Source organism: Prosopis cineraria, unplaced genomic scaffold (assembly GCF_029017545.1).
Source record: "Prosopis cineraria cultivar Desert tree isolate PC_DT_omini unplaced genomic scaffold, ASM2901754v1 PC170, whole genome shotgun sequence".
In the NCBI taxonomy this organism is placed as follows: domain Eukaryota; kingdom Viridiplantae; phylum Streptophyta; class Magnoliopsida; order Fabales; family Fabaceae; genus Prosopis; species Prosopis cineraria.
The window spans coordinates 35757-63082 of NW_026555497.1; the positions used below are offsets into that span (position 1 = coordinate 35757).

Genomic DNA, 27326 nt, shown 5'->3' on the forward strand with positions numbered 1-27326 from the left:
ACTTTTTACTATATTTGTTTGTGATTGATATATATTTATTTTGGATTGTATTAATGTATTTTCAATTTGTATTTTTATTAATAATTTAGAAGGAGTTTTATCATTATTTGAATAATTGGTTTTTAGGGAGAAAATATGATTTTTACTGCAAAAAAAAAACAATGAAAAGAAGTAAATTTGTAATTTTCAAAATTAGAAAAAAATGTATATAGAAAATATTTTTTATTGGTAGGTTAATCCATTGTTGGTTGATAGAAATACAACCCACACAAGATGTGAGTTATGTCAATCAGCCTTGTCAAGCCTGCAACCCAGTGTGGGATGACTGCAGGTTATTGGCTGACTTATATTATCAGTTCTACTTTAAAAGCACTGAAATTTAACAAGATATTTTCCCCCCAAAATTTTTCTATGGATATTTTGGTCTTTTAATACTAAAAATTTACATAACAAAAGTTTATATTATAATTTTATTAACACACCATAAGTTCCCCCCTTTTTTGCTGCAAGTACGTTCCCCATTTTATTCATTCATATTTGTATGCTTTCTTTTATTCTCTTTCTCTTTGTTGTTTTCAAAGAAAAGAGATTCCTCTCTTGCATAAGGATCAAATGTATGCAGTCTACATGATATTCTTTGTTTAGTAGGCAAAAACAAGATGTTTTCATTATTGTTATTTTTGGCCAATGATTTTTTTTTTATAAGTTTTCACCTAAAACAAAAACGGATATTTTTCATATTAACAATTTTTTCATTTCATTTTTTTGTTTGATTTTGTATATCAAACCTAATTGACCCTAAAGGTTTCAAAATCAGAATCAATCAAAACTATGTAAAATTATACTATTCACAAATCATAACTCATAAAAGTTTAACTCACATTCAATTTAGTGTAATGCAAGAAAAAAGGGAAAAAAAACAATGCCTAGTTCTATTTAAATTCAAAATTTAAATTCTTATGAAAAAGTAATGTGTTACGTATAGTCGTACCTTCATACTATGCCCTTGGCAACTAGTAAAATAATAAATAAAGGGCCAAATACTTCAAGAAGAAAACTAGAAATTGTTGTAGCACGTGCCTGCAAGCTAAACCCAACACAAGGGGTCAATTTTCAATGCCTAAGAAGGCAATACAATTAGTAAAGAAGGTACAATATGTGTTTACTTAAATGTGCCTTTGTCAACCAACTCATATGATTCTAGTGTAAGTAATTATGATAGTTTAAATATAAGGTTTTAAGTTTGAGTTTATATAAATATAGAGAATGTTTTTAAAAGAGTTACATTAATTGAATCTAACAATGTTTAAATCTGACTTGTTCGGATGATTATATAAAAAACATGCTTTTATCAAATTATTCATAGAGCCACTACAGATAGAGAGGGTTGTTGGGCATATCATAACAATTTCTTTTATTTTTTTTAATATTATATAGGTTTTATTACATGTATCTAACCTGCAAAATTTGAATAAACTTTACAGGCCTATTTGGATATACTACATTTGGTTTTAGAAACTGCTTAAAAGCGAAGTGTTGTTCAAGTAAAAACTTGAACATGGACATACAATTCTAAAGTTCATTCTAAATATGGGTGAATGTGAATTTTAACAATACAACATATAGCTTTTGGAAAGTCCATTTGGGTATTGGGTGTAATAAATAATGGAGAAAAATGTGCATTGATTTTTTTTTTATTTTACCATGCTACCCTCTTCTCATTTCAAGACTATAAAACACCAATATTTCAAATTATCCCATGTATTCATATAGGTATAGTGTTCAATACCAATACTCTCCAATATTTTTTCGATTCGTATCTGTGGAGTTTTAGAATTTTAAAAATTTAAATTTTTTATATGTCTCTAATATTTTTAGATTTTGAATTGATACTTTAAAACCAGTACTCCAAGGCTATTTTAAAAAAAATTAAATTTTGTTAAATATTGTGATATTAATCTTATTTGTTCATAATATATTTTCGTTATTAATTTGCTTTTAAAATCAAAGATGGATTTTTTAAAAAATAATTTCTAAATATAATAAGAAGATAAAAATAATGTTTTTATAAAAAAAGATAAATAAAAATGTAGGAGTATATTTCTGTTGGTCCTTATTATAGCATATTTTCAATCATTTCACTCATTTTAAAAAAATTACTTTTTTTAATATCATAAAAAAGTAAGATGTATTTTTATTTTTACCTTTAGTTTTAAATAATAATATAACTATATTAAATACATTTAGGCTAATCAAGAAGAGGTCAAATTGAAAAAAGTGATTTAATTATTATAAAGTGTCTTATATTTGGACTAAAAATTACTCATAAAAGGTATCTTATAAATAAGACATGAAAGAGTAATATTTTGGCATATAAACCCTGAGTAATGAACTATTAGTAGATATTAAGTGGTAGGCAATTAAGTAGGGATGGGATAAAAGTACAGTTAATAAATATGCTTTGCTTAGTATTATTATAAAGAACTATATATATATATGTATATATATGCTAATTTGGATATTTTCTGAATTAAAATTAAATTTTTAATGTTTTTTATGATTTTTTAAATTTATATGCACGTATCATATCCTATATTTGTTAAAATAAAAATACTGATGTATCGGGTATGTATCGTGTATGATGCGCATATCAATATATGCACATCATCGTTTCCTTCCATCTCATTTTTTTTCCCTGCCTCCATTCAACCTTTTCAAGAATCCCCATCCTTTGCAATTGTCGCCATCCATATCAATTATATTTCAATTTAAATTATATTTAAAACTCTATTTTAAATTTAAACTGTATTTTTAAAATTTATGGCATTACAATAATAATAAATAATTTTATCCTACTAAACAGGGTTACCTACATTTTTAAAATTTATAATATTATATTAACATATTTTATATTTATGTTGTTTTAAAATTAACGATCAATTTTTATCTTGACAACTTCCATTTTTAATTTAGGTAGGGTTTACAAATTTTGAAATAAAAATTATTATTTATATTTTTAACATACACTGAGTTACAAATTAACTGCTTTTCTTAGAAAAATAATTCATTAAAATTTTTCTCCCCTCCCTTCTATATATCTTGAATTGGGTTGAGTTAAAAATCTAGTTATAAAAATAGAGGCTGAAGTGCTTTGGTATGGAAAACTAGGAATAGAGATTCTTATCTCCAACCAAATTCGCTACTTTCAAATGAGTTTTTAGTTGGGAGAATGACAATTAAAGACCTGCTAAGAACATTAATTTCAATTACGGATTGGAAAATTTTGAAATCAGAGTTAAGGACCATGGTCCTTAATTGTGATAAAAAAATGTAATTTGTAAGGTGGGATTCACTAACGCGATTTGGGAATTCACTAACCCAACTTGAAAAAATTACTAACGTATATTGTGAAAACATGAAACCCCACTTGGAAATGAAATGTTTAACAAAAAGCGTCATTTGAGAATTTACTAACTAGACTTGAAAAAATTTCTAACATATATTATGAAAAAAAAGAAACCCCACTTGAGAATCATTAATAAAAAGTGACTTATTCAAATTGGTGTTTTTTATTAAACAATCGATTTCCAAGTGAAGTTTCATGTTTTCATAATATACGTTAAAAATTTTTTCAAGTCGAGTTAGTGAATTCTCAAGTGGTGCTTTTTGTTAAATATTCAATTTTCAAATGGAGTTTCATGTTTTCACAATGTACGTTACAAATTTTTTCAAGTTGAGTTAGTGAATTTTCAAGTGGCAATAATAAATCCCACCTCACAAATTACATTTTTTAATCAGAATTTCAAAATTTCACAGTCCGTAATTGAGATTAATGTTTTTAACAGGTCCTTAATTATCATTCTCCCCTTTTAGTTTATCTTTCTACATATAATAATTATCTTTAAAAAATTATATTAATAAGTATTCATATAGCCTTTTTTAAAAAAATTTTATGTTGATCTGTTTACATTAGATAAGATTAAAAAAAATTAATCAATGCAGCCCTATATTCAACAATTCTCAAATTTGCCCTTAATTCAATATATTATATTTGTATGATAAAAATTACCTTATAAATCATCATAAATCAATGTCTTTTTAATAATTATACATTTAAAAGTTAATTTTAATAATATATAATCCAATATTATATAACTGCATAAGCCCAAGTTCCTGATCAACGCTAAAAATAACACAATCATTTTCTAAATTAAATTTTGTTCACAACTAAGTATGTGTATGTATCTTGTTTTCCCTTGCCTCTCTATGTGTGTATATATATTTTGAAAAACGGGGCAAACCCAGAAATTATTGCCTCTCTATATCCGTTATTTACTTTTATAAATTAGATGAAGATATAATTGTTCTTTAATCTTATTTTATAGATGAACATATATTGCATATTTTTCCAAGAAACATACCCATACGTTTCTTTTGATCTAAAATACATGCAGCTTTTAATAATAATTTTCATACTAATAAAATTATTATTCTCATAAAAATTTACTCTCTTCATTTTTAAATATAAGAGAAACTACCTTATATTTTTTTTGTTTTTTATTATAAGCAAAACTACAATTTCAAGAGGTGTCGATTACATTTTTCTTAAATTGTCCCTCATAGATGAATAATATTATTGATCATTAAATTAGAGGAAAAAGTAAAAGGGCATTTAATCCATTTCAATTTCAAGCATTTTTATTAGGATTAACTATTAACTGATTTTTTAAAATGGTGTGAGTTGGTTGAAATTCTCTTGCATTCAAAACCAAGGGAGTATGCTGTTTCCTTTTTTATCCTTATTTCTGATATATGATAAGTGAAAAAATGTCACTTTACAAATACAAGAATCTAGTTTAATAAGTACAAGAAATAAAATAAATTTTTTGGTAAATACTAAGTTGCTTATATTTGAATTTAGATTAATTAAGAAAAATGCTTATATTTTGAACTAAAAGAGGGTATTTTCTAATAATAAATATTTAAAATGGGTTATATATACATAATTCATGACTCATTAGTAGTATATTAATGTCAAAATTTTTTGACAACTGACACATATTAACTTTGTTTTATTTAAGTTAGGTATTTTAATTTAATATAACAGTTTTAAACTAAGATAGTGTGACATAATAAACTTAAGACCCTATTTTTTAGATTTATTTCCCATACTCAATTTATTTTCCAATGTTTTCTTTTTTTCCCGTTTCACTTGACTTTGACAAGCAATGCTCCTCTGATTTTATTTATAAGGCACAAAAAGAAAATTAATTATGATCCTTTTTATATATCACTTTACTATTTTTTATATTCATTTTTACCTTTATTAAATATTATAAAAAATTATAAAAATATTTCTTTTTATCTTTATAAAATGATAGATATAAAAAATTATTAAATTTTAAGACAGAGTTAATAAAATTTTAAATTTTTTCTTAATTCTAATGAAATATACTGAAATATAATTATCCTTGTTTTGTTTCATTATATATTTTCTTTTGCATTTTTATATCATTACATAATTTTAAACCTGTTATATTAATGATTTGTATTATTTCTCCATATGTCAAAGAATTATAGTTTATAGTTGCTAATCCTTGTCTTAATTTTATTTCATTTTTAACTTTTTCAGCAAAAAGCTTTGGTAATCTGGAAATAAATTTTTCTTTCCAGATTTCCGAATTAGCATCTTGTCTTTGAAAAAGTTTTGGAATAAAATTATCTTTGTACCATCTAAAATCTGCAAGGGTTGGACATCGCAGATTCATTAATTCAGTTAAATATTTTTCTTGTATTCCAGTCGGTTCTCCTACAAAATGTTTTATTATTGCATATATAAGTTGAGCAATATTGTTTAAATAACTAATTTGAGTTTCTCCTTCTATTTTTATTGAATGCCATATTTTAACTTGATATCTTTCCGTTTCTGTGAGAACATTTTCCCACCAACCTTTTAGACTTCCTGTGAAGCCTTGGGTTATTAATTCAAATATATTATTATCATTAACGTTATTTATCCTATAAGCAGCTACAGCCATTATTATTTCTTGAGCTACATTCATTGTTTCATATTCACTTAATCCATCTATATTCCATTCATATATTGAATAATTCTTATAATAAACCTGTAGGAATAAAAGAGTTACAAGAAGAAATTAAAAATATTAAACAAGAAATTAAAGAAATAAAAAAATAATGAAAAAAAGAGATATTGAAATATTACAAATAAAATCGATAATTGAAAATCAAACTATTAATGATATAGAAAAGAATAATGAAGATATTAATGAAATTTCAACAGAAATTAATCAAGATAGATATATTAATATAATATCTCAATTAACTTATAGAAAATGGTATTGTCAAATTAATCTAGTGATAAATCAAGAATTTAATAAAAATATAGTAGTATTAATAGATTCAGGAGCAGATATGAATTGTATACAAGAAGGATTAATTCCTACCAAATATTATGAAAAAACTTATGAGAAAATTGGAACAGCTAATAATTCTCGTCTTGATATAAAATATAAGTTATCTAATGCACATATTTGTAACCAAGGAATATGTTTTAAAAACATATTTATGTTAGTAAAAACATTAAGTGAACCTGCTATTTTAGGAACTCCATTTTTGGAACAAATTATACCTTTTAAAGATGGAATAGAATGTATAATTACTAAAATAGCCGGAAAGAAAATAATATTTGAATGGATAAGTCCTCAAATTAGTAAAGAAATAAAAATGTTAAAACAAGAATCTATATTTAGAATTAATACTATAAAAAGAAAACAAAATCAAATAAATTTTATAAATAAAGAAATTCATTATAAAAGGATAGAAGAACAATTAAAAAATAAACAAATACAACAAAGAATAGAAAATCTTTTCAAAAAATTTGAAAAGGATCTCTGTTCTGAACATCCCAACGCTTTTTGGGATCGTAAAAAACATACTATTGAATTACCTTATGAAAAAAATTTAATGAAAGACAAATTCCTACCAAAGCTAGACCAATACAAATGAATCAAGAATTACTAGAATATTATAAAAAGGAAATTCAACAACTTATAGATAAAAAATTAATAAGGCCAAGTAAATCCCCTTGGAGTTGTTCTGCTTTTTATATGCAGAATTCTGCAGAAATAGAAAGAGGAGCTCCAAGATTAGTAATAAATTATAAACCTTTACATAAAGTTTTAAAATGAATTAGATATCCTATTCCTAATAAAAAAGATTTATTAGGAAGATTATCTAATGCATCAATATTTTCAAAGTTTGATATGAAATCTGGGTATTATCAAATTTTGATAAATGAAAAAGATAGATATAAAACTGCTTTTAATGTCCCTTTTGATCATTATGAATGGAACGTAATACCATTTGGATTAAAAAATGCCCCTTCAGAATTTCAGCAAATAATGAATGATATTTTAATCCTTTTAGCAAATTTACAATAGTTTATATTGATGATATATTAGTATTTTCAAATTCAATTGAAGAACATTTTAAACATTTAAATCAATTTTATGAAATTATTAAGAAAAATGGTTTAGTGATATAAGCTAAGAAAATGAAATTATTTCAAGTAAAAATTAAATTTCTTGGTATGGAAATTTATCAAGGAAGTCTAAAACTAACCAGTAGAGTTATAGAATTTGCTGACAAATTCCCTGATAAGATATTAGATAAAAAATAGTTATAAAGATTTTTAGGATGTCTTAATTATGTCGCAGAATTTGTGCCACAAATTAGGACAATAATTGCCCCACTTTTTAAAAGACTTCAAAAGAATCCACCAAATTGGACAGAGAATATGACAAAAATAGTACAACAAGTAAAAGTTCAAGTAAAAAATTTACCATGTCTAGGAATAGCAGATCCCTTAGCCTTTAAGATAGTGGAAACAGACGCATCAGAAATAGGATATGGAGGAATCTTAAAACAAGTAGAAAATAATAAAGAAAAAATAGTGAGATTTCATTCGGGCATATGGTCACAGGCTCAACAGCGATATTCCACCATAAAAAAAAAATTTTATCAATTGTTTTATGTATTTCAAAATTTCAAGAAGATTTGATAAATCAAAAATTTTTGATAAAAGTTGATTGCAAGGCAGCAAAAGATGTTTTACAAAAAGATGTTAAAAATCTTGTTTCAAAACAGATATTTGCTAGATGGCAAGCAATTTTATCTTGTTTTGATTTTGAAATTCAGTTTATAAAAGGAGAAGAAAATTCTTTACCGGATTTTTTAACAAGAGAATTTTTACAGGGAAAAGTTAAAGATGAGTAAAAAGGACAAAGGAAAAGCTACCATACAACCAAAAACACCTCAAAAGCCAGATAGACCCATGACCATAAGAGATTATGTATCAGACAAATCTCTTAAATCAAAGACATATGATCAAGTTGTAAGCCAAAAGGAAACCTCTTCCTCAAAGAAAACAGAATATAGTCAATATATTCCAAAAGAGTTCATCATGAATGTCTGTCCTGTAGAGCCAGAATTCAGAAAACAAAATATAGCCGATACTATCCAAGCTATATTTCCTTCTCATCCAATTGAAGGAAATTGGAATTTTATTCCCCAACATTCCAAAAAAGACAGAATATATTACGAATATATTCTTGTAGCCTCCAAATCCATAAGCATTACACACAAAGAATCTGAAGGAAATCCATACAGTCAAATCAAAATATTACAGGTTCTTACTCCCACCACTTGGGGGTATTCTTCGTATACATCAAAAAATTTTCCTGAAAATTACACGGATCAGGTTTATAATTATTTTGATTATAAAGAAGCCTGGTTCAATGTTTTGTATTACAAAAATTATAATCACTCCTGGTTTTTCTGGTTCGACCAGAAGTGTCCAAACACTTTTCCAAAATGGTTCCTTGAATGGTTCCATATTTTTGGACCAGTTAAGAAAATACTACCAGAAATGATAGAAGAAGGATATAACTATTTCAAAGAAAATTCCCATATGAAAGAAGCAGAAAAACCCTTCTGGTTTTTCTATTATATGAGAGTTCCATGGATAATGAGCTGGTGCTTCTCTGTAATGGATCAAAGACCACCTTGTCCTTCCATATATTACCTTGTAAGAATTTTTAAGGTAAAATGGTGGGATAAGTACATTCAAAATTATGCGGGTAAAGAAGCAGTCATAAAAAAAATTCAAGGATTATTGAAAAAAATAACGGACAATGTAAAGCAAAAGGTTGAAGCATCCACATCATTTCAAGCAGAAAAAACTAAGTTAATATCACAGTTGGTAGCGGCAAAAACAAAAGAAGAATGAGCCTCTTTAATCAATGAAGTGGCCTCTCAAGTAGCGTCAGAAGAGGTAGGGTCATCATCCACTCATCCCAATAATACAGAAGAAGAAACAAATAATTAATTATATTATAATACAATCTATTTAGATATTGGTTTTTGAACCTGATTTTAGCTTTGCAATTACCATAAAGTATGTTATTTTTTGAAATTAAATTATTAATAAAGTTATATTTAATATTATTAAATTTGTTAAATTTTATTTAAGAAGTAAAATATATTATTTAACAATAAAATTGAATCTATAAGCAGCATTTCAGAGTTTATTTCAAAACATGACTTTAGCTCAATAATCAATTATCAACTTTTTTTACTGTTTGAGTAATTTTTTAAAAATTAATTATTTTGGCTCAAAAATTGATTTTTTTTTTGAATCCAAACAGGCTATATATCACTTACTCTTGATATAATTATTTTAAGAATCATTTAATATTAATTACCATATTACGAAAGGGGTGCTGCTTCTAGTTGAACAGCAGGAGTTTGGATTAGCATAAGGGATGATGAAATTCCAAGTTTCCCAGTATACCATGTGATGAATAAAAATATATTAATTAGTGTACTTTATTTTATTAGGTAACCATAAAATAGTAAATTGTTTATTTTTCTAGAAGATTTTAAATTTTTGATATTAGATATATTCAGATTTGAACGGGATCTCGAAAAGAGATTTTGATTAATTAACATCTCATATTTATTTTATTTTCCAACAGTGTGTTAATTTTTAATTTTATTTTGTCACGTCAACTTTAGAGTTTAGACAATGAGTATGAGTATTTAATTTAAATTTTACTAGTGACATAATTAATCACATAATCTGAAGATATTTTAACACTTATAATATTGGTCTTAATGATTATCTAATCTATCAATATTAACTGATATATTTTATTTTATTAATTGTTATTATTGGATACATAAATATTGGTTGATTTGATTCTGAGACAAGTTCTTATTTGAAAATATCACCGGTTTAGACATTTAAGTAATTTAAGTACATAATTCTTATAACTTTTATAGACTTAGTGTGTGTTTGGTTTTTCATTGAATAAAAGTCAATTTAATAAAAATTAATCATTGTAATAAAATTTATATTTGAATATATTTTTTTAAAAGTCAGTTTGGATAAATAAGTATTCTCTTTAGAATGTAAGTTTCAAAAGTAAAAAAAAAAAATTAAATTGGTTAAAACACATTCAACCACATCTAAAAAGGACTTTTTAAATAAATTTTTTGAAAATATTGAAAACCAGATAACATTTTAATCTAAAATTCACTTCAAAAGTATTTTTGAGATTCTAATTAAAAACCAAACGAATCCTTATTTTGTTTTATCATGACATTTCCAAGCTATGAAACCAGAGCGATAACTTAGGTCAAAAAAGAAAAAAAGAAAAGAAATCTGGTGTGATATAATACATACATATACATACATACATATACATATATATATATATATATAAATTCCTGATGATATTATTATATGCTATTATTTATCAATTAAACTAAATACTTGTTTAATTTATAAGATCTATTCCTCAATTATTTATTTTTGCTCAGTTTTTAAACTTTCTAAACTAAAATCAGATAACTTAAATTTAATTTTTTAAATTTAAAATTATGTTTTAAATATTCAATTTGCATCGTACAAATTTGCTTTAAATAATTTTATCCACGTGTTTCTTTTACTTAGTTCAAAAAATAAAAAATAGAGACAAAGCATAAAAAATGACTTTATATATTCATTAAGTATTATTGAAAAATATAACAGCAAAAAAAATATGAAATTACAGTTAACATTTATAAAAAATATACTAGATATTCATTCATTAAATCATCAATTATTCTGACATTACATTATTATTTTTATAATTATCAAGGGTTAATGAGTAAAGTAAACTTTGAGATATTGCGTGAAAGGCACCCTGAATCTTGAATTCTTAAAATGTTTAAAATAAACCCTAAACTTTTAAATTTATAAAAAATTAAATTTTACTATTATCTTTTTGTTAACGCCGTTACTGTTTACCGTCGGCCTCAATTACATATTGACGAGACAGTCCCTTGTTAACGTGTCATTTGTAAATTAGTGCTACAAACCCTAAACTATTACACGAGTAACGTTTTGAATTCTAAATTTTAAAATTTCAAACAAATTACCCCCTCATTTATGTATAGAACATTGACTATTATGTAAACTAAATTAGCCTCAGTATGATCTCCCACAGTAAATACATTGTTTGCCCTACTAACAACCTATAATTTTGTGAAAATGACATTTTTATCCCCTTTTTATAATGTTTTCCAAACGATTGGTATATCATATTTTCGTATATTTTATAACTCTAATTTAGTCTTATTTTGAATAATGTTTATTTATTTAATAGTAAAAATTTGGGATCCTATTTGAAAAAAAGTTTAAGTATTAAAGGATTTTACAGATGATGGATGAGAAAGTTGACGATTTCATTAACGAATTTAAAACCCAAATTAACGATTAATTAAAATTCTTTGGTATTTAAACTTCTTTTTCAATAGGATCTCAAGCTTTCATCATTAAATAAAAAAATATAATTTAAAATAAAACTAAATTAGAGTTATAGTATGAAAACATGAGATACCAATCGTTTGGAAAACATTGTACAAAAAGGGCAAAAAGGTCATTTCACAAAATTATGAGTCATTCGTCATGGTCAACGATACATTTACTGCGATGAACCACGTGATGCTAATTTGATTTTCATAATAGTCAATGTTTTATATATAAATGATAGAAGTAATTTGCTCGAAATTTTAAAGTTCGGGGTCTCGGACACTACTCGTGTAACAATTTAAGGTTTGTGGTGTTACTTAATAAATGACATATCAGTAATGGGCTGTCACATTAACATTTGACTGGGGTCTATAATGAGCAATAACAACTTTAATAAAAAGTTAATGGCAATGTTTAATTTACTATAAATTTAAAAATTAAGAGTTCATTTTGAATATTTTAAAAGTTTAGAATTCAAAAGCTTTTCATATAATATTTTAGGGATTATTTTGCTCTTTAATCCAATTATCAAATCTGAATTAAAATTTTGTTTTTTCAGAGACCAAGTGACACATCACATGTTGAAGGCATCCGCAGCGACCAAGGAAATGCCCAAACGACGGCGAATGCATTATAAAATCTCACAACATCGTAAAGGGCAATTATAACAAGGCACTTAAATATTCAAAATTCTCAGGTGAGGTCCTTGAACTAAATTATTTTTCATGTTTGCCCCAAGTTTTTATGAAATTTCACTTTACCCGATTACGTTCACGTTTCTTCGTCATCGTCCTTCACCTCCGTCGGGAAATACCGAAAGTAACCCAACCTCCCGAATAAAGACCAAAGACCTCCCTCCCTCCCCGACTCGACCAGCTTCTGGTGATCTCGTTTCTCACAGTACTCTCTCACACAACCTCCTTTTCCTTCTCCTCCACTCTCTCTCTCTGTCTCTTTCTCTTTTTCTTTCTTCTCCCTACTCTTTCTCTGTTTTTCTCTGATATTTTCCATTGTTTCTCGACAAGTTAGCAAGACGAGGTCAATTTGCCGTATTTAACATGACGGTGATGACTCCTGCTCCCATCGATGTACGTTCTCTCTTTCACTCTTCATCGCCCTGCCACACTCTATCAGCACACGAGGCACTCGAGTTTTCCTTTCGTTTTTCCGGTTCAATCACTGCTGGGCTGCAATTTGCTCTTCGCCTTTTTATTTAATTGCGTAAATTTGTGCTGAATGTTATTTGGGTCAATTTAATTATTCATTCGGGGCGGTGGGGTGTCATATCAAAATTGTAGTTGTGATCTGTGTGACTGGAATTCACTGCAATTTTGCCTCTTGGCTGCATTTGATGCTTGGATTTTAGGGCTTGGCGGGAAATTAAAACGAGTTCGGTGTTTGTTGGATCCGAACTAATTTGATGTTTTGTCTGCCTTTGCTTTACAGCAGCAAGAGGATGAGGAGATGCTTGTCCCACACTCGGATTTGACTGAGAATAATCACCAGCCTATGGAAGGTAATTAATGCTCGCGATTCGTATAAAATCCCGTCTTTGTTACTATTTGTGTCATCACTTTGATGATCTAATAAAACTGCTCAGAGTCCAAGAACCTGTGTGTGCATTGCTTAATTGTCAGGGAGAGAGACAGAGATAGGTAGAGAGAGGATAGATAGATATATATATATATAGAGAGAGAGAGAGAGAGAGAGTGTAAATTGATCAAAGCATTTTAGATTCTACGTCATCGTTTTTCTGAGAAAAAGTCATTCCTTATTAGTTTGTGTTTGAAAGTTAGAGAATTTCAATGCGCGGTTTAATTAGATTTCTCTCTCTCGGTGTTACTTCTTTTCTAGCAAGCCAAGAATCTTGAGGTTCTAGATGTCCAGTTCGGTTTTGCTCATTCTATTCTTTAGTTTTCAGCTGATGACGAACATGATACTTAATTCTTTTTATTTTTCTGAAAATCGTTAGTTGTAGCTCAACCTGAAATTGCCAACACTGTGGAGAGTCAGCCTGTCGAAGATTCTCCGTCTACAAGATTCACATGGAGAATTGAAAACTTTTCTCGGCTGAATACGAAGAAGCTCTATTCAGATATATTCATTGTTGGAGGTTATAAATGGTATTATGCTTGTCTATTTCCTAGGTTGATGATCTTCAATTTTTAAACTATACTATCGTACGTGTACTTATCTTCAGTTATCTTTTCTAAATCTTATTTTTTCTCGAGCAGGCGTGTACTTATTTTTCCAAAAGGGAACAATGTGGACTATTTGTCCATGTATTTGGATGTTGCAGATTCGTCTAGTTTGCCCTATGGGTGGAGTAGATATGCACAGTTTAGCTTGGCAGTAGTTAATCAGATGCATAATAAGTATTCTGTGAGAAAAGGTAGGCTGTTCAATGTGATATTTTTGCTCGTCACAAGAGTAACCAAAAGTAAATGCTTTGACAGCACTTCTGTTGCAATCCAATGAGTGACATTTGATGCCTGGAAAACTTTCTTCAATCCTTTGATAAGATTTTAATGAGTCTGAAAGAGTGTAGTGGATTTTTTTCAATGTCAATTCCCACGATATTTCCTTGCTTATTTTGATGGCTTTGTTATTTCATCCTGGGCAATTCTCTGTGGAGATGGACTAATGAACTTTACTTGCCTAGGTGGTTACAGAGGTCCTTGTTTGAGTATACTTAAGAGAAATTCTAAAGCCGAATGTCTTCCATGAAGTATTTTATTTAGCCCCTTTTCAAAATTTACTATTGGTTAACTACAATGAATCTGTGAGGATTAATATTAGCTCTGGGTTTTCTGAGTTTTCTTTCTGCTTTTTGTCTGACATTTTTCTGAATAATATTTGTAGATGGCTTAGTGTTATTGATTTTCCCCCATATTTAACCCACCTTAGACATCTTATTCAGCTTGTTAGTACTACCTGCCTTCCACCACCCTCCCCCCCCCCCAAAAAAAAAGAGAGAAATAAAATGAATAGAAGCTTGAACTGAAGTTTTAGGTAGAGCGGATCTTCTTCTGATATCAGCTTATTCTACTTACAAAATGCAGACACGCAGCACCAATTCAATGCGAGAGAAAGTGATTGGGGTTTCACATCCTTCATGCTTCTTGGGGAGTTGTATGACCCTAGTAGAGGTTATCTTGTGAATGATGTTCTTGTAGTTGAAGCTGAGGTTCTGGTCCGTAGGATTGTTGATTACTGGACTTATGACTCAAAGAAGGAGACTGGCTATGTTGGACTTAAGAACCAAGGGGCTACCTGCTATATGAATTCTCTTCTCCAAACTTTGTACCATATTCCTTATTTTAGAAAGGTTGAAACTACCTGATGTTTTATTTGCTTCTTGCTGGAGTCCACTTGTTTGGTTGTATAATAATGGTTCCTGGATGTAACATTTCAGGCCGTTTATCATATGCCCACAACAGAGAATGACATGCCCTCTGGAAGCATTCCTTTGGCGTTACAAAGTTTATTTTACAAGCTGCAGTATAGTGACACTAGTGTTGCTACAAAGGAGCTGACAAAGTCTTTTGGATGGGATACATACGACTCTTTCATGCAGCATGATGTTCAAGAACTAAATAGGGTCCTCAGTGAAAAGCTTGAAGACAAAATGAAGGTATTGGAAGTCCTTTGGGATGTTTGCATGTGAGTTTTTCTGGATGATATGATTATACTATATATGACTTGTTATTTTTAATTAGGGAACCGTTGTTGAGGGAACAATACAAAAGTTATTTGAAGGGCACCATATGAACTACATTGAATGCATCAATGTGGACTATAAATCAACCAGAAAGGAGTCATTTTATGGTACTTTCATATGCAAGATCCTTTTTTTTTTTTAATATCTCCATGTGTATCACATGTTGCTAATTAAATTTGATGTGCATTTTAGACCTCCAGTTAGATGTCAAGGGCTGTCGTGATGTTTATGCTTCCTTTGACAAGTATGTAGAAGTTGAACGCCTTGAGGGTGACAACAAATATCATGCTGAACAATATGGTTTACAGGTTAGTTGCAATTGTTATCTTGAATTAGTTCGCATCACAAAACACTGAGCATTTTACATATATGGGAAGTTTGCCTTAGACACTATTTCGGACAGCTCTAGTGTTAATAGGTACAAGCATTCTGGGTTTTTGATCTGCCGCATTAAAAAATAGGAATTTTGCTTGGAAAATTTTCATGACATTTAACTGAGTTGCTTGCGTTTACTATTAGAGTGCAATCCTCTGTTCAGTTTTATTTTATGAACTTGATACCGGAACTGCTGTAATTTTGATGATACTGCATCTATTATTTCAGGATGCTAAGAAGGGTGTTCTATTTATTGATTTCCCCCCCGTCCTTCAGCTTCAGCTGAAAAGATTTGAATATGACTTTATGCGAGATACAATGGTAAAGGTTGGTAATCAATCAGACTAATCACTCTTATTTCTTTTTCTGGGAATTTGTTGGCTAGCATGCGAAGATATTAGTGCCTCAATTTCTTAATTCATCTGAATTGTGCTGCTAGTGTTCTTGCTGTTATTCTCTTAGTTTTCTTAATGGGCATAGCCATGTACAATTGATTATGCCGCAGCTCATTAAACTAATTATGTGTGACAATGTACAATAGTATTCATTTTGTTTGGTATACATGGAAGGTTGATTTTCTTTCTATGCTCTCCACGTAGATTAATGATAGGTATGAATTTCCCTTGCAACTTGATCTTGATCGAGAGAATGGAAAGTATTTATCACCTGAGGCTGATAGGAGTGTCCGCAATCTATACACGCTTCACAGGTATAAGTCAGTGATGTCATTATTAGTTTTAGAAGTTTTTGTTTATATTTCATTGCTTTATCAGCTTTTTCATGCCTACTTACCCCGTTCAGTATTTCTTTTTGGATCCTGTGTATACTTCTTCCATGCTAAGCTGGCTCCTTGGGGCCTTTCACTAAATATGCATCATAAAAAAATAAATAAATTAGAAAGCCATGGCAAGGATGTGATAGTAACAAGTATGGACAGGATGCTTGCAAACAAATCAGTTGATGCATTTACGGAATATGCTAGTTCCTAATTTTTATTTGACTTGTTTATATTCTCTATTTTATTGTGTTTATTCTTTAGGAAATAAGTTTGTGGCCGGTACTTTGGATGCCAGGATTGATTGATCTTTGCTAAATATTTACTTAGAATCATCTTTAAGTATGCATTTTCGAGTCTAGTTGAATTTATACATGAAGAAACACAAGTGATTGGGTAATTAATATATTTTTGGTGATAAACCGTTTTGTATCCATTACTAATGGCTAATCCAGATTTGAGTTGGGTGGGCCCCAATTGGAAGGAATCAAGGAAGCACTCAACGTGGGTTTTTCCATCCAAAAGGCTCAAATTTGAGACCTTATTTAAGGGGTGTTGAGTCCCTTGCCCTTCAACACCCAGTCACCATTGGTATTGGGTAATTAAATATTAATTAACACTAGTTATTTTCTTAGGCTTTTTGCCACTTTGTTCTGTTTCTTGTTTTTTCTTTTGTACGCATGTCTATTTTTTTCTTCTCCTGATTTTGAGGACTTCTTATACTCATGACTTTATACTTCTCCTCTTCCTCTTGTGATTTCATTTTTTTTCATAAAAAAAGAATAATAACTTTTGTCGAACCTAAGTTTCAATCAACAAAGTATGTGGAAATGTAATAATTGACTTAATTTTTCATTTTGTTGATGTTCATAATTGTGCTATTAGTTATATTTATTTCTTTGTGATATTCATTGCTTGATGTAGTTGAATTTTTCCCTCAGTGTTTTGGTTCATAGTGGTGGCGTGCATGGTGGGCACTATTATGCTTTTATCAGGCCAACTCTGTCTGATCAGTGGTATGTAAAAGTGTTTACAGATCGGTACTGGCCATTTCTTGTTAATCTAGATTGACTTTCTTGTGTATGTGATGGGGCATGGGACCATGTTTACTGCTTATATGCTGATTTCACTGTTCCCCTGATGTGTTCTTCTGGGGCCAGGTAGTTGCAGAGAAGAGTGTGAGATCATTTTTGAAGAATATGCTTAATTATTTTCAGATTGTTATTCTAGTTTTAATTTTGTGAACAAGCATCAGTCATTTACGGGGAGGATTGTTGTAGCCAAAAGAATTTGGTAGGCTGAATGTGTTCCCTCATTACTTGTTAGATTTGGTGAGCTTTTATTTCAAGGGCATTTTAAATGAGCATGGGCATGCAGCAAGTGGCGGAACCTATTCCTTCATTTTGTTATATTGATTTTTTTATGACTGTCCTTGGCATTTTCTGCATTCTGTGCTTGAAAATCTGATTGTCTCTTTTAGGTACAAATTTGATGATGAGAGGGTGACAAAAGAAGACATAAAACGGGCATTAGAGGAACAATATGGTGGTGAGGAGGAGGTAATTTATTTTGTTGCAGTTGGCAACAGTCTGGTCTCCTTAAACCTTTGAATGTTTCTTTGTTTACAGTTCAATAATTTTTGTTTTGACAGTTACCACAGGCCAATCCTGGATTTAACAACACTCCTTTTAAATTCACCAAATATTCAAATGCGTATATGTTGGTGTATATACGTGAAAGTGACAGGGACAAAATCATTTGCAATGTTGATGAGAAAGACATTGCTGAACACTTGAGGGTAAGATGCTATTTTGATTTACAATTTATGTGAAATGACCTAATTCAATGTATATAGCAAAATTCTTGTTATTTACTTGCAAATGTTAGTTCTATTATATTCAGGTAATCAAACATATTTTTTGATAATAAGAGCTTGCCTTAGAGTAGCAGCTAATGCAATCAGTTTGCTGACTGATGTCTTTAACCTTTCAATCATCGTTTTATCTTATTTCTTCTTCTTGAGCTGTAATTAGATGAATGAATTTTAATTTTTGTTTTTTGGTTGGTGTGAATTATGAACATCTGACCCAAGGTAGGGTCCATTTTCTTAGTCCATGACTTGTTTTTGTGCTATCTCTGTTGCTTTTTCTTGGAAAACTGATCTATTTTGTAAAATGGATTGTTGTAGGAGAGGTTGAAGAAAGAACAAGAAGAAAAAGAGCACAAAAAGAAAGAGAAGGCAGAGGCTCACCTTTATACTATTATAAAGGTTCTTAGTTTTCCAACCTCTCTCTTGATCAATAAAAAGTTTTTTGCATGCCTTATATTTACCTCTGATGCTATGGATTGCCAAGTTAAATTACGATTAAAATTTAAACGTTTGTTATTTTGAGGAAAAAAAACAATTACTAATAACACTTGATGCTTCTTAGGTGGCACGAGATGAAGATCTTGCAGAGCAGATTGGAAGGGATATATATTTTGACCTTGTAGACCATGACAAAGTTAGAAGTTTCCGTTTCCAAAAGCAAATGCCTTTTAACCTGTTCAGGGTATCATCATTAACCATGCTCTTGGCTCTTCTGCAAGGAGTATTCTGAATTGGCATGATGTACTAACTAATTTTGGTTTATTTAGGACTTTGCTTATTCAGCTGCTTTGACCAGTCTTGAGTCTTGTTAGTAATATTTCCTTCAGAAATGTTTCTGTTTTATAGTATAAAGTGGAGGACCGAACATTTGCTTTTCTGGCATAATGTTCTTGAAGCCATAGTTAGAGGAAAATAATGTTAGAAAATTATTCCGCATAGGGAGAAGTCTCATTGACTTTCCAAGACGAAAATAATCTGAAAATATGAATGCTATTAATGATGTTATAGATTTCTTATTGGTACAAATATTATAAAAGCATCATTGAAAGTTCAGATTTGGATCGGGTTCTGTATCTGGTGTTTCTTGATTTTTATTTCTTGAGTCTTGACTTTCTTGTTTTTCATGCTGATAAATGGAGGTTAGTATAGGCTTTTGGACATCTATATTAATTTACATATTGCTTTTTTGTACAAAGACTTGATGAGGTCAAGGGACTCTAGGGAACTGAACAAACGAGCACTGAAGTTGTTTTGACAAGGAGAGTTTTCATATGGCAAATAGAACAGAGGACTGGATGCAGAGTTTATGATGTCTTGATTGGAAGAAGACAAAATATAAATTACAAGAGCCTCTGCTCTGTTTTTTTTTAATAGTAAATATATAATAAGTGCTATGATTGTTTCCTATTCCTTATAGAGCATTTTTGGATTATTCTTTTGCATAAGTTTTATCCTTAGTTTGTTTACATTAATATGTAAAATTCAGGATGAAATTGCCAAAGAGTTTGGCATACCAGTGCAATTTCAGCGCTTTTGGCTGTGGGCGAAGCGGCAAAACCATACATATAGACCTAATCGGCCTTTGACACTGATGGAGGAGACTCAATCTGTAAACTTTTCTTGCTTTTAAGCCTTTCCTTATGCTTGCACTCTATCATTACCTTTACAAAACCTGTATTTTGAGTTTGGGTTTTATCAATTATAAAATGTTTTGTATGCATCCCTTTTATAGATTTTAATTTTTTTGTTATTATGGCTTGAGATGGTTATTTTTGGCAACTAAAATGTTAGATCCCCCCTGTATGCTCTGTACTATTAATTTATTTCATCTTATGTCAAGACATGTTAATTTCATTAGGTTCAAATTTTTTTGCTGGACATCTTATCCCATCTGTGTTGTATTATTATTATTATTTATCCCTTCTACTTCTCCGACTGTGGCTGGCTGTTTTTTATTGCTAAAAATGAAGGTGCACTAATTGATATGTTACTCCCCCACGAGTTATTTCAGATTTTGTGATTATGCTGGTTGTACTGTTGGTTCATTCAAATGCTTGTATGTCTTGTCTATCTGCTGTTGGTTCTCCATCCTGCCGCACATCAACATTTGTAGGGTCTAAATGATGTTATTACTTTACCTCAGTCCGTCTTACTTTATTGCAGGTTGGACAATTGAGGGAGGTATCTAACAAAGTTCACAATGCTGAACTAAAACTGTTTTTAGAAGTGGAGATGGGGCTGGTAATATTTGAGAATTGTATACTTTTTTGATAGCATCAAATAGTAATATGTAGAGTCCTGTTGACAATTTTATTGTTATTTAGGACTTACGTCCCATTGTACCTCCGGAGAAGACAAAGGATGACATATTACTTTTCTTCAAGCTATATGATCCTGAAAAAGAGGAGCTACGGTAATGCATAACTTCTTTATTCTAACATTTGTTGAGGTGTAAGACTGGGTTGACTACATATTTGTTTCCCCGTGATGGCAGTTATGTTGGAAGGCTTTTTGTAAAGGGTACTGGTAAGCCATCAGAAATCTTAAGAAAGTTGAATGAAATGGCTGGTTTTGATTCTGAGGAAGAGATAGCGCTTTACGAGGTTGGTTTATATTGTCTTTCTTCGTATTCTGTCAGTTGTGGCTTCTTGTGGATTGGTAGATTCCTTCTCAACCATAGTTTAATTTAATCATTGAATAGGGAACCATGTTCAGAAATTGATTTGCTGTACTCCTTTTCCAGGTTGTGTATCAGAATTTGGAATTCCATCTTACACTGACCATAAAGTAATGTTATCTTTGTGCAAGAAAACGTTAAAAGCTAATTTGTCGATTTAGAATGACCCAATATTTGAGTACAATAATTCATGAACAATTTATAAGTTTCAAGCTAAAGAGTAGGTTCAGGGAGACGAAATTCATGCGGCGTGAGATAAAGGCAAGTTGCTGTTCTTATACTATGAGCTAGATTCACTCTATCAGGTTTTTCTTTTCTCTGATTAATTGATAGGTGCTGAATAATCCTGGAATCAAGAAATTTATTAGAGCACAGGGAACTTAATTACATGATACTCATATAATCCAAAAAGGAGAATCTCCAAGTACGTAAACCATTAAACCATTAATAATCTGATTCTACCTATAACAGCTCCCCCTTATATATATATATATTAATGAAGAACTGGCTCAATGAGGAAGGAATATAGCAGAAATAATGTAGAAATAAGGAACATAAATTCCAGTCCTCTATCATTGTGGGCTGTTAGGTGCCACAGTTATGGGGTTACTACTGCTCTAGCATGTGTTGTCTAGACCCACTTCCCATTGACTAGTTCACCCACTATTCAACATCTCTTGATGATCTTGCATGTCTACCCTTTCTACCGTGTGTGAATAATATTCCTTCAGGATCTCCCCATTGGGAAGTTGCCCCGTCCTCAAGGCAAAACATAGGAAATTACGCTTCTGAGTGCATAGAGAAGAAGCACTTGGTGAGTGATGATAAGGTTTTATATCAAGCTTTAGGTTGGCGTAAGAGGTAAATGATGTGAAAGTGGACTTGAAAAGGGGTCAGTGTTATAGGTTTTGTCAATATAAATTCAAAAGCATTGGAAAATGCTTGGATGAATTCCCAAGTGCCCCCACTTGAGTTGGATAAAGCCAAAATGATAAGACGTGAGAGCTGGATGGAGACTTCACTGCTGAGGAGGTTGCGTCCTATGACATCATTGTGTCTTGTTTGGACTCCAAATGAGGGAATTTGTTGCATGGGCCAGCCCAACTCTTGAACCATTGATTCAGTGATGAAATTGTGTGTTGATCCACTGTCAACTAGAATCATGACTCATTTCCCTTATCCTTATCATTGTACTAGAATTTTTGTGCAATGTTGCCTGAAGGGAGATCTTGGCCTAGTTGGATGATGTTGTGCTGATTTCCATGTTGGATTATTTGCTTGATGCTTTTTTGTCATCATTTGTGATCCCCAAGAGGATTGGTTGTGGGTGACAGCAGCAATGCGTGGGGGTGATGTCTCTTTGCGATAGGAATCTAGCCTTGTTTCTCTTTGATTCTGGAATGCTGTCCCGAGGCTTGGAACTTGTTTTCTGGCCTGCGATGATGGTGCAACCTGTTGGGGTTGGGAAGGTGGTTGAGTGCTTGCCACAAGAGTTAACTCACTTGATGCCCAGCTTGAGAAGCATTGGGCCAGTTTGTGAGCATGAGTTTTTTGCACTTGAAATTCTATTGTTGATCTGGCTGGGGCTTTTAATGCTGCAGTATCAGCTGCTAGAGCATCAAGAAAGGTAGGGCTAGAGGTTATTGTTGCAAGATAAAATCAACGGAGGAATTGCATGATGAGATCTCAGGTGAAGGTGAAGGTTCATTAAGAGTACTGGTAGAGTGTGTGGACACTATCTTGGATCAAGAAAGTCCTGAGACCAAAATGATAGGTGTTGAATAATCTTGGCTGGTATTGGAAGTGGTTGTGGTGTATCTAGCTCCAGCATGTGTTCCACCGCTTCCACTTCCCTATTGGCTCTTTCACCCACTACAACATTTTTTATGATCTTGCATTCTTTCCCCTTCTAATGTATGGTGAGTTGTGTTCTATCATTAATGCTCACTTACCTGTGTACTAGGATTTTGAGTGTAAGCACATTTCTTACTCCATCTGTCAGTAGCCTTTGTTGCCATTATAAATATTGATAGATAGCTGAGCTAAAAATTAATACGCTTCTTTCCCCCTGAACCAAGGAATGAGAAATTTACTTATTACAGCTGAACTGGGTGGTGATTTGTTACAAATAATTGCTTTGTGCTTTGTGGAAATTGATCGGTTCCTGATGTGAGTCCAGTTAGAAGGTGTAGAAGCTAACTTGTGATGACTACTTCCGGAGCTCTGTTATATGAGCGGAGAGTGATTGTGTTTCTTTGTTTTTTGTGTGGTTCTGTGATTTTATTCATGTGACATTGATGAATTATAATGTGCAGGAAATTAAATTTGAACCAAATGTAATGTGTGAACCTATTGACAAGAAACTAACATTTCGAGCAAGCCAGGTATACTCTGTTCATAATTGACCTTTTGTGAGTTTTGCATGTCGTCCTGGTACATTTACTGGTTCTCTTAATTTGCAGCTTGAAGATGGAGATATCATATGCTTTCAGAAAGGTTCCTTGATGGAGAGTGATCATGTCCGCTATCCAGATGTGTCTTCATATTTAGAATATGTGCACAACCGTCAGGTATTTTCTCTTTGGGTTATATGTGCAGTTGTGTTTTTAATTGCATGTGATGTGGGCATGAATCTTTACCAGATTCTGTTCTACCAATTGTGTATTCATGTTCTTTGTTTTTACTACTTTCCTCTCCATGTGTGTTCTAGTAGTTGATCGTGGTTTTTACTATTAAGCCCTTAGATTCTTAATTTGTGTATCAAGTAGAAGATTGCAATCCTTCTTCTTTAGGACCTTTTAACTTTATCTTCTATAAGTTTAAAGATGTTAAGCCTACAGCTGAAATTGTTGATCTCTATTTGATATGTATAGGTTGTTCACTTTCGATCTTTGGATAAACCTAAGGAAGACGACTTCTGCCTAGAGATGTAAGAACATTGGTTTGGAATTTATTGAGGCATCAGATTTTATGTATAGCATCCTTAGCTTGCATTCTTTCTATATTGAATTCTAGGTCAAGGCTCTATACATATGATGATGTTGTGGAGAGAGTGGCTCAACAACTGGGATTGGATGATCCATCGAAAATTAGGCTAACCCCACACAACTGTTACTCTCAACAACCAAAACCCCAGCCTATTAAGTACCGAGGGGTGGAACATTTGTCTGACATGCTGATCCACTACAACCAGGTAGTTATTGTTCAATCTATCGATATCTGCTATAACAAGACAAGGCAATAACCTTTCTTATGGCATTTTTTTTTGTCAGACTTCGGATATATTATACTATGAAGTGCTTGACATCCCTCTGCCAGAATTACAAGGTTTGAAAACTCTGAAAGTTGCATTTCATCATGCTACTAAGGATGAAGTGAGTATGGTATCATGATTTTCTCCTGGTTCTCGTCATTTCTTTTTCATGACAATTTGTTACATCTCTGCATTGTTCAATCAGGTTGTTATTCATACCATCAGACTCCCAAAGCAGAGCACTGTGGGTGATGTCCTTGATGATCTTAAAACAAAGGTGACTTGGCTTAGTATTTCTTTGGTTCATTTAATTACCTACGTGTACATGCAAATCAAAAGGGTAAAGCCACTTTCACCACCTACCTACACAGCTTTCCATTCACAATTACACACTATCAACACATGTGGCTCCATCCAAATTTAACATGGCAAAAAATTAAGCAGGGTAACATGAACTAGGATGGAGCTGTGTGCCAATTAGTGCCATTTTTCATATAATTTTCTATTTACCCTCAATTAACTGCTTGTAGCTTTTATTTACAGGTGGAGTTGTCTCATCCTAATGCGGAACTTAGGTTGCTGGAAGTTTTCTACCACAAGATATACAAGGTGTGTGGTCTGACTGCTGCTGGGATCTGTATGTTTGCAAGAAATATTGACAATAGTAATTAAAAAAATTAATGGGAGATTAGGAATAACATTACTGAATTAAATACTTTCTGGTTCTCCTGTGGCTTTTGTTGCTGATGCTGTTAACTAATAAACAAAAGTGCATATTGTTCAGCCGTGTTCATCTCATCGCACATGTGTTCATGCAGGTCTTTCCTCCCGGTGAAAAGATTGAGAACATCAACGACCAATACTGGACATTAAGAGCAGAGGAGGTGAGGTTTGCTCCCTGTGTAACTGTTAAGAGGAGGGAGGGGGGTGGGAACTGAAAACTGTGAAACATTCCTTCTGTTACTTGTGCAAACATGACACCACCAGATTGTTATTTTCTTTATATAATTGACAAAACCTATTTTATAGTACTTTTAATTCTTGTCTAGCAAAATATTTCTTTGTTCATTACATGAGTGTTACAGATTCCAGAAGAAGAGAAAACTCTTGGTCCCCATGATCGTGTAATTCATGTGTATCATTTCAATAAGGATACAGCTCAGAACCAAATGGTAAATAAATAGTTTTTGCTGATTGATTATTCTGAGTTCATTTCTAAATATTTCAATTTCTTCTCTTTGATACATGATGGTGGCATGGATTGAAGTACTCCAACATTTTATCTTCGTATTTCTTCTGAAATTTACAGCAAATTCAGAACTTTGGGGATCCATTTTTCTTGGTCATACATGAAGGTGAGACTTTGGCCGAAATTAAAGTGCGAATACAGAAAAAACTACAAGTTTCAGATGAGGAGTTTGCCAAGGTATTTCTAAACTTTTGGGGATCCCTTTTTCTTGGTTTGAGTGATAGATGTTTTGTGGGCTAGACATGGATTAGTAAATGCTATGTTATTAGTTTACATAACTGCTTATATTTTTCATTTGGCCAGTGGAAGTTTGCTTTCCTTTCTCTAGGGCGTCCTGAGTACCTTCAGGACTCTGACATTGTATCCAGTCGTTTTCAGGTGCATTATTTTCTCGACTCCTGTGTTCTATTTGCATGAATCAATGTAACATGCTTATTGGTTTTCATAAATTTATCCTTTTTGTTTTTTTAATTGTGACATGTGATAGAGAAGAGATGTTTATGGAGCTTGGGAGCAGTATCTTGGCTTGGAGCATACTGACAATGCTCCTAAAAGATACGCAGTTAACCAGGTAAGTTACGTTATTGGCAAGGGCAGATTTCGTATGGAAATTATGGTATTTGATTGTGCAGTGCCTGTCATCATTGTACTTACTAACGGTTTTGGTTTGCTTCATTTGATGCGATTTTTTTTTTCAGAGTCGCCACACCTATGAGAAGCCAGTAAAGATTTATAACTAGGAAATCCATTGTCATCTTGCTTGGGATGAAACTTGGCACATTCTTCTACACCCCACATCACATGTGCTTGTGAAAAGCAAGGAAGATATCAAAAGGCTACTCTGTATAGGCAACCAAGTGAAATCAATCGGCATTTGAGTTGGTTACTGCTGGATTTTATGTTAATTGTGGTATTTAATTCTTTCTGTCAATGGAGTGGCATTGCTCTTCAACACTTTGTATCTTCCGATCGCAGCACCATGAGCTGTTAGTTGCTTCGGTTTTTATATGAAGGTTCTTCGAGTTTAGGACATTGATCACCACCACCACCACCACCATTAGTGCTTTGTAACAGTACATAAAGTTTTTTGGATTAGTGAGTGTATACAGGGTATAGTTGGTTGACTCTCTTATCATTTTTCTTGGTTGCTTCCTGATTTTGTTCAGCTGGAGTTGCTAAAAGCCCAGGTGAGTGGCTTCAAATGGTGTAGGAGAGACAGGTTTCTGTAATCTAGAAAGGGAGACTTGACAGTCTCTTCAGAACTCTTGTTAGCATACAAAGTTTTACTAGTTTTCTTCTGACCAGTATCATTTCTTCAATTTTGAATCTGACAATTGAAAAACAGGAAAAATATTAGTTTAATTTGTTTTCTTCACATGGTAAGCAGAGAATTTTTCCCTGTTCTTTTCTATTTTTATAAACGAGTCCGTAGTGTAATATTGAGCTGTAAAAATATTTTTACGGTCACATCTATTTTGAATAATTAGAGATCAAGAAATAATGCCCAGGTCATTTTTTAGCATTTGCCAAG

General features: G+C 31.4%; 1 protein-coding gene across 2 annotated transcripts; it reads left to right on the forward strand.

The window, feature by feature from the left end:
- Positions 1-12742: 12742 nt before the first annotated feature.
- LOC129295692 (ubiquitin C-terminal hydrolase 12-like) lies at positions 12743-27099 on the forward strand. Of its 2 annotated transcripts, none has more exons than XM_054934236.1 (32): positions 12743-12963; positions 13322-13391; positions 13848-13998; positions 14110-14267; positions 14938-15203; positions 15291-15509; positions 15595-15703; positions 15789-15904; positions 16200-16298; positions 16571-16680; positions 17688-17762; positions 18227-18305; positions 18398-18544; positions 18935-19015; positions 19179-19298; positions 20103-20225; positions 20780-20857; positions 20941-21029; positions 21111-21219; positions 23609-23677; positions 23756-23863; positions 24167-24222; positions 24309-24486; positions 24566-24667; positions 24752-24823; positions 25090-25155; positions 25365-25430; positions 25632-25718; positions 25856-25972; positions 26099-26173; positions 26283-26366; positions 26494-27099. In XM_054934236.1, exons 1-32 carry the CDS (start codon positions 12934-12936, stop codon positions 26533-26535), a joined length of 3351 nt encoding a protein of 1116 aa, XP_054790211.1. In that variant the 5' UTR covers positions 12743-12933; the 3' UTR covers positions 26536-27099. The 2 variants fall into 2 exon arrangements, with proteins under 2 accessions (XP_054790211.1, XP_054790212.1); XM_054934237.1 differs by having other exon boundaries at positions 13325-13391.
- The last annotated feature ends 227 nt before the right edge of the window (positions 27100-27326 follow it).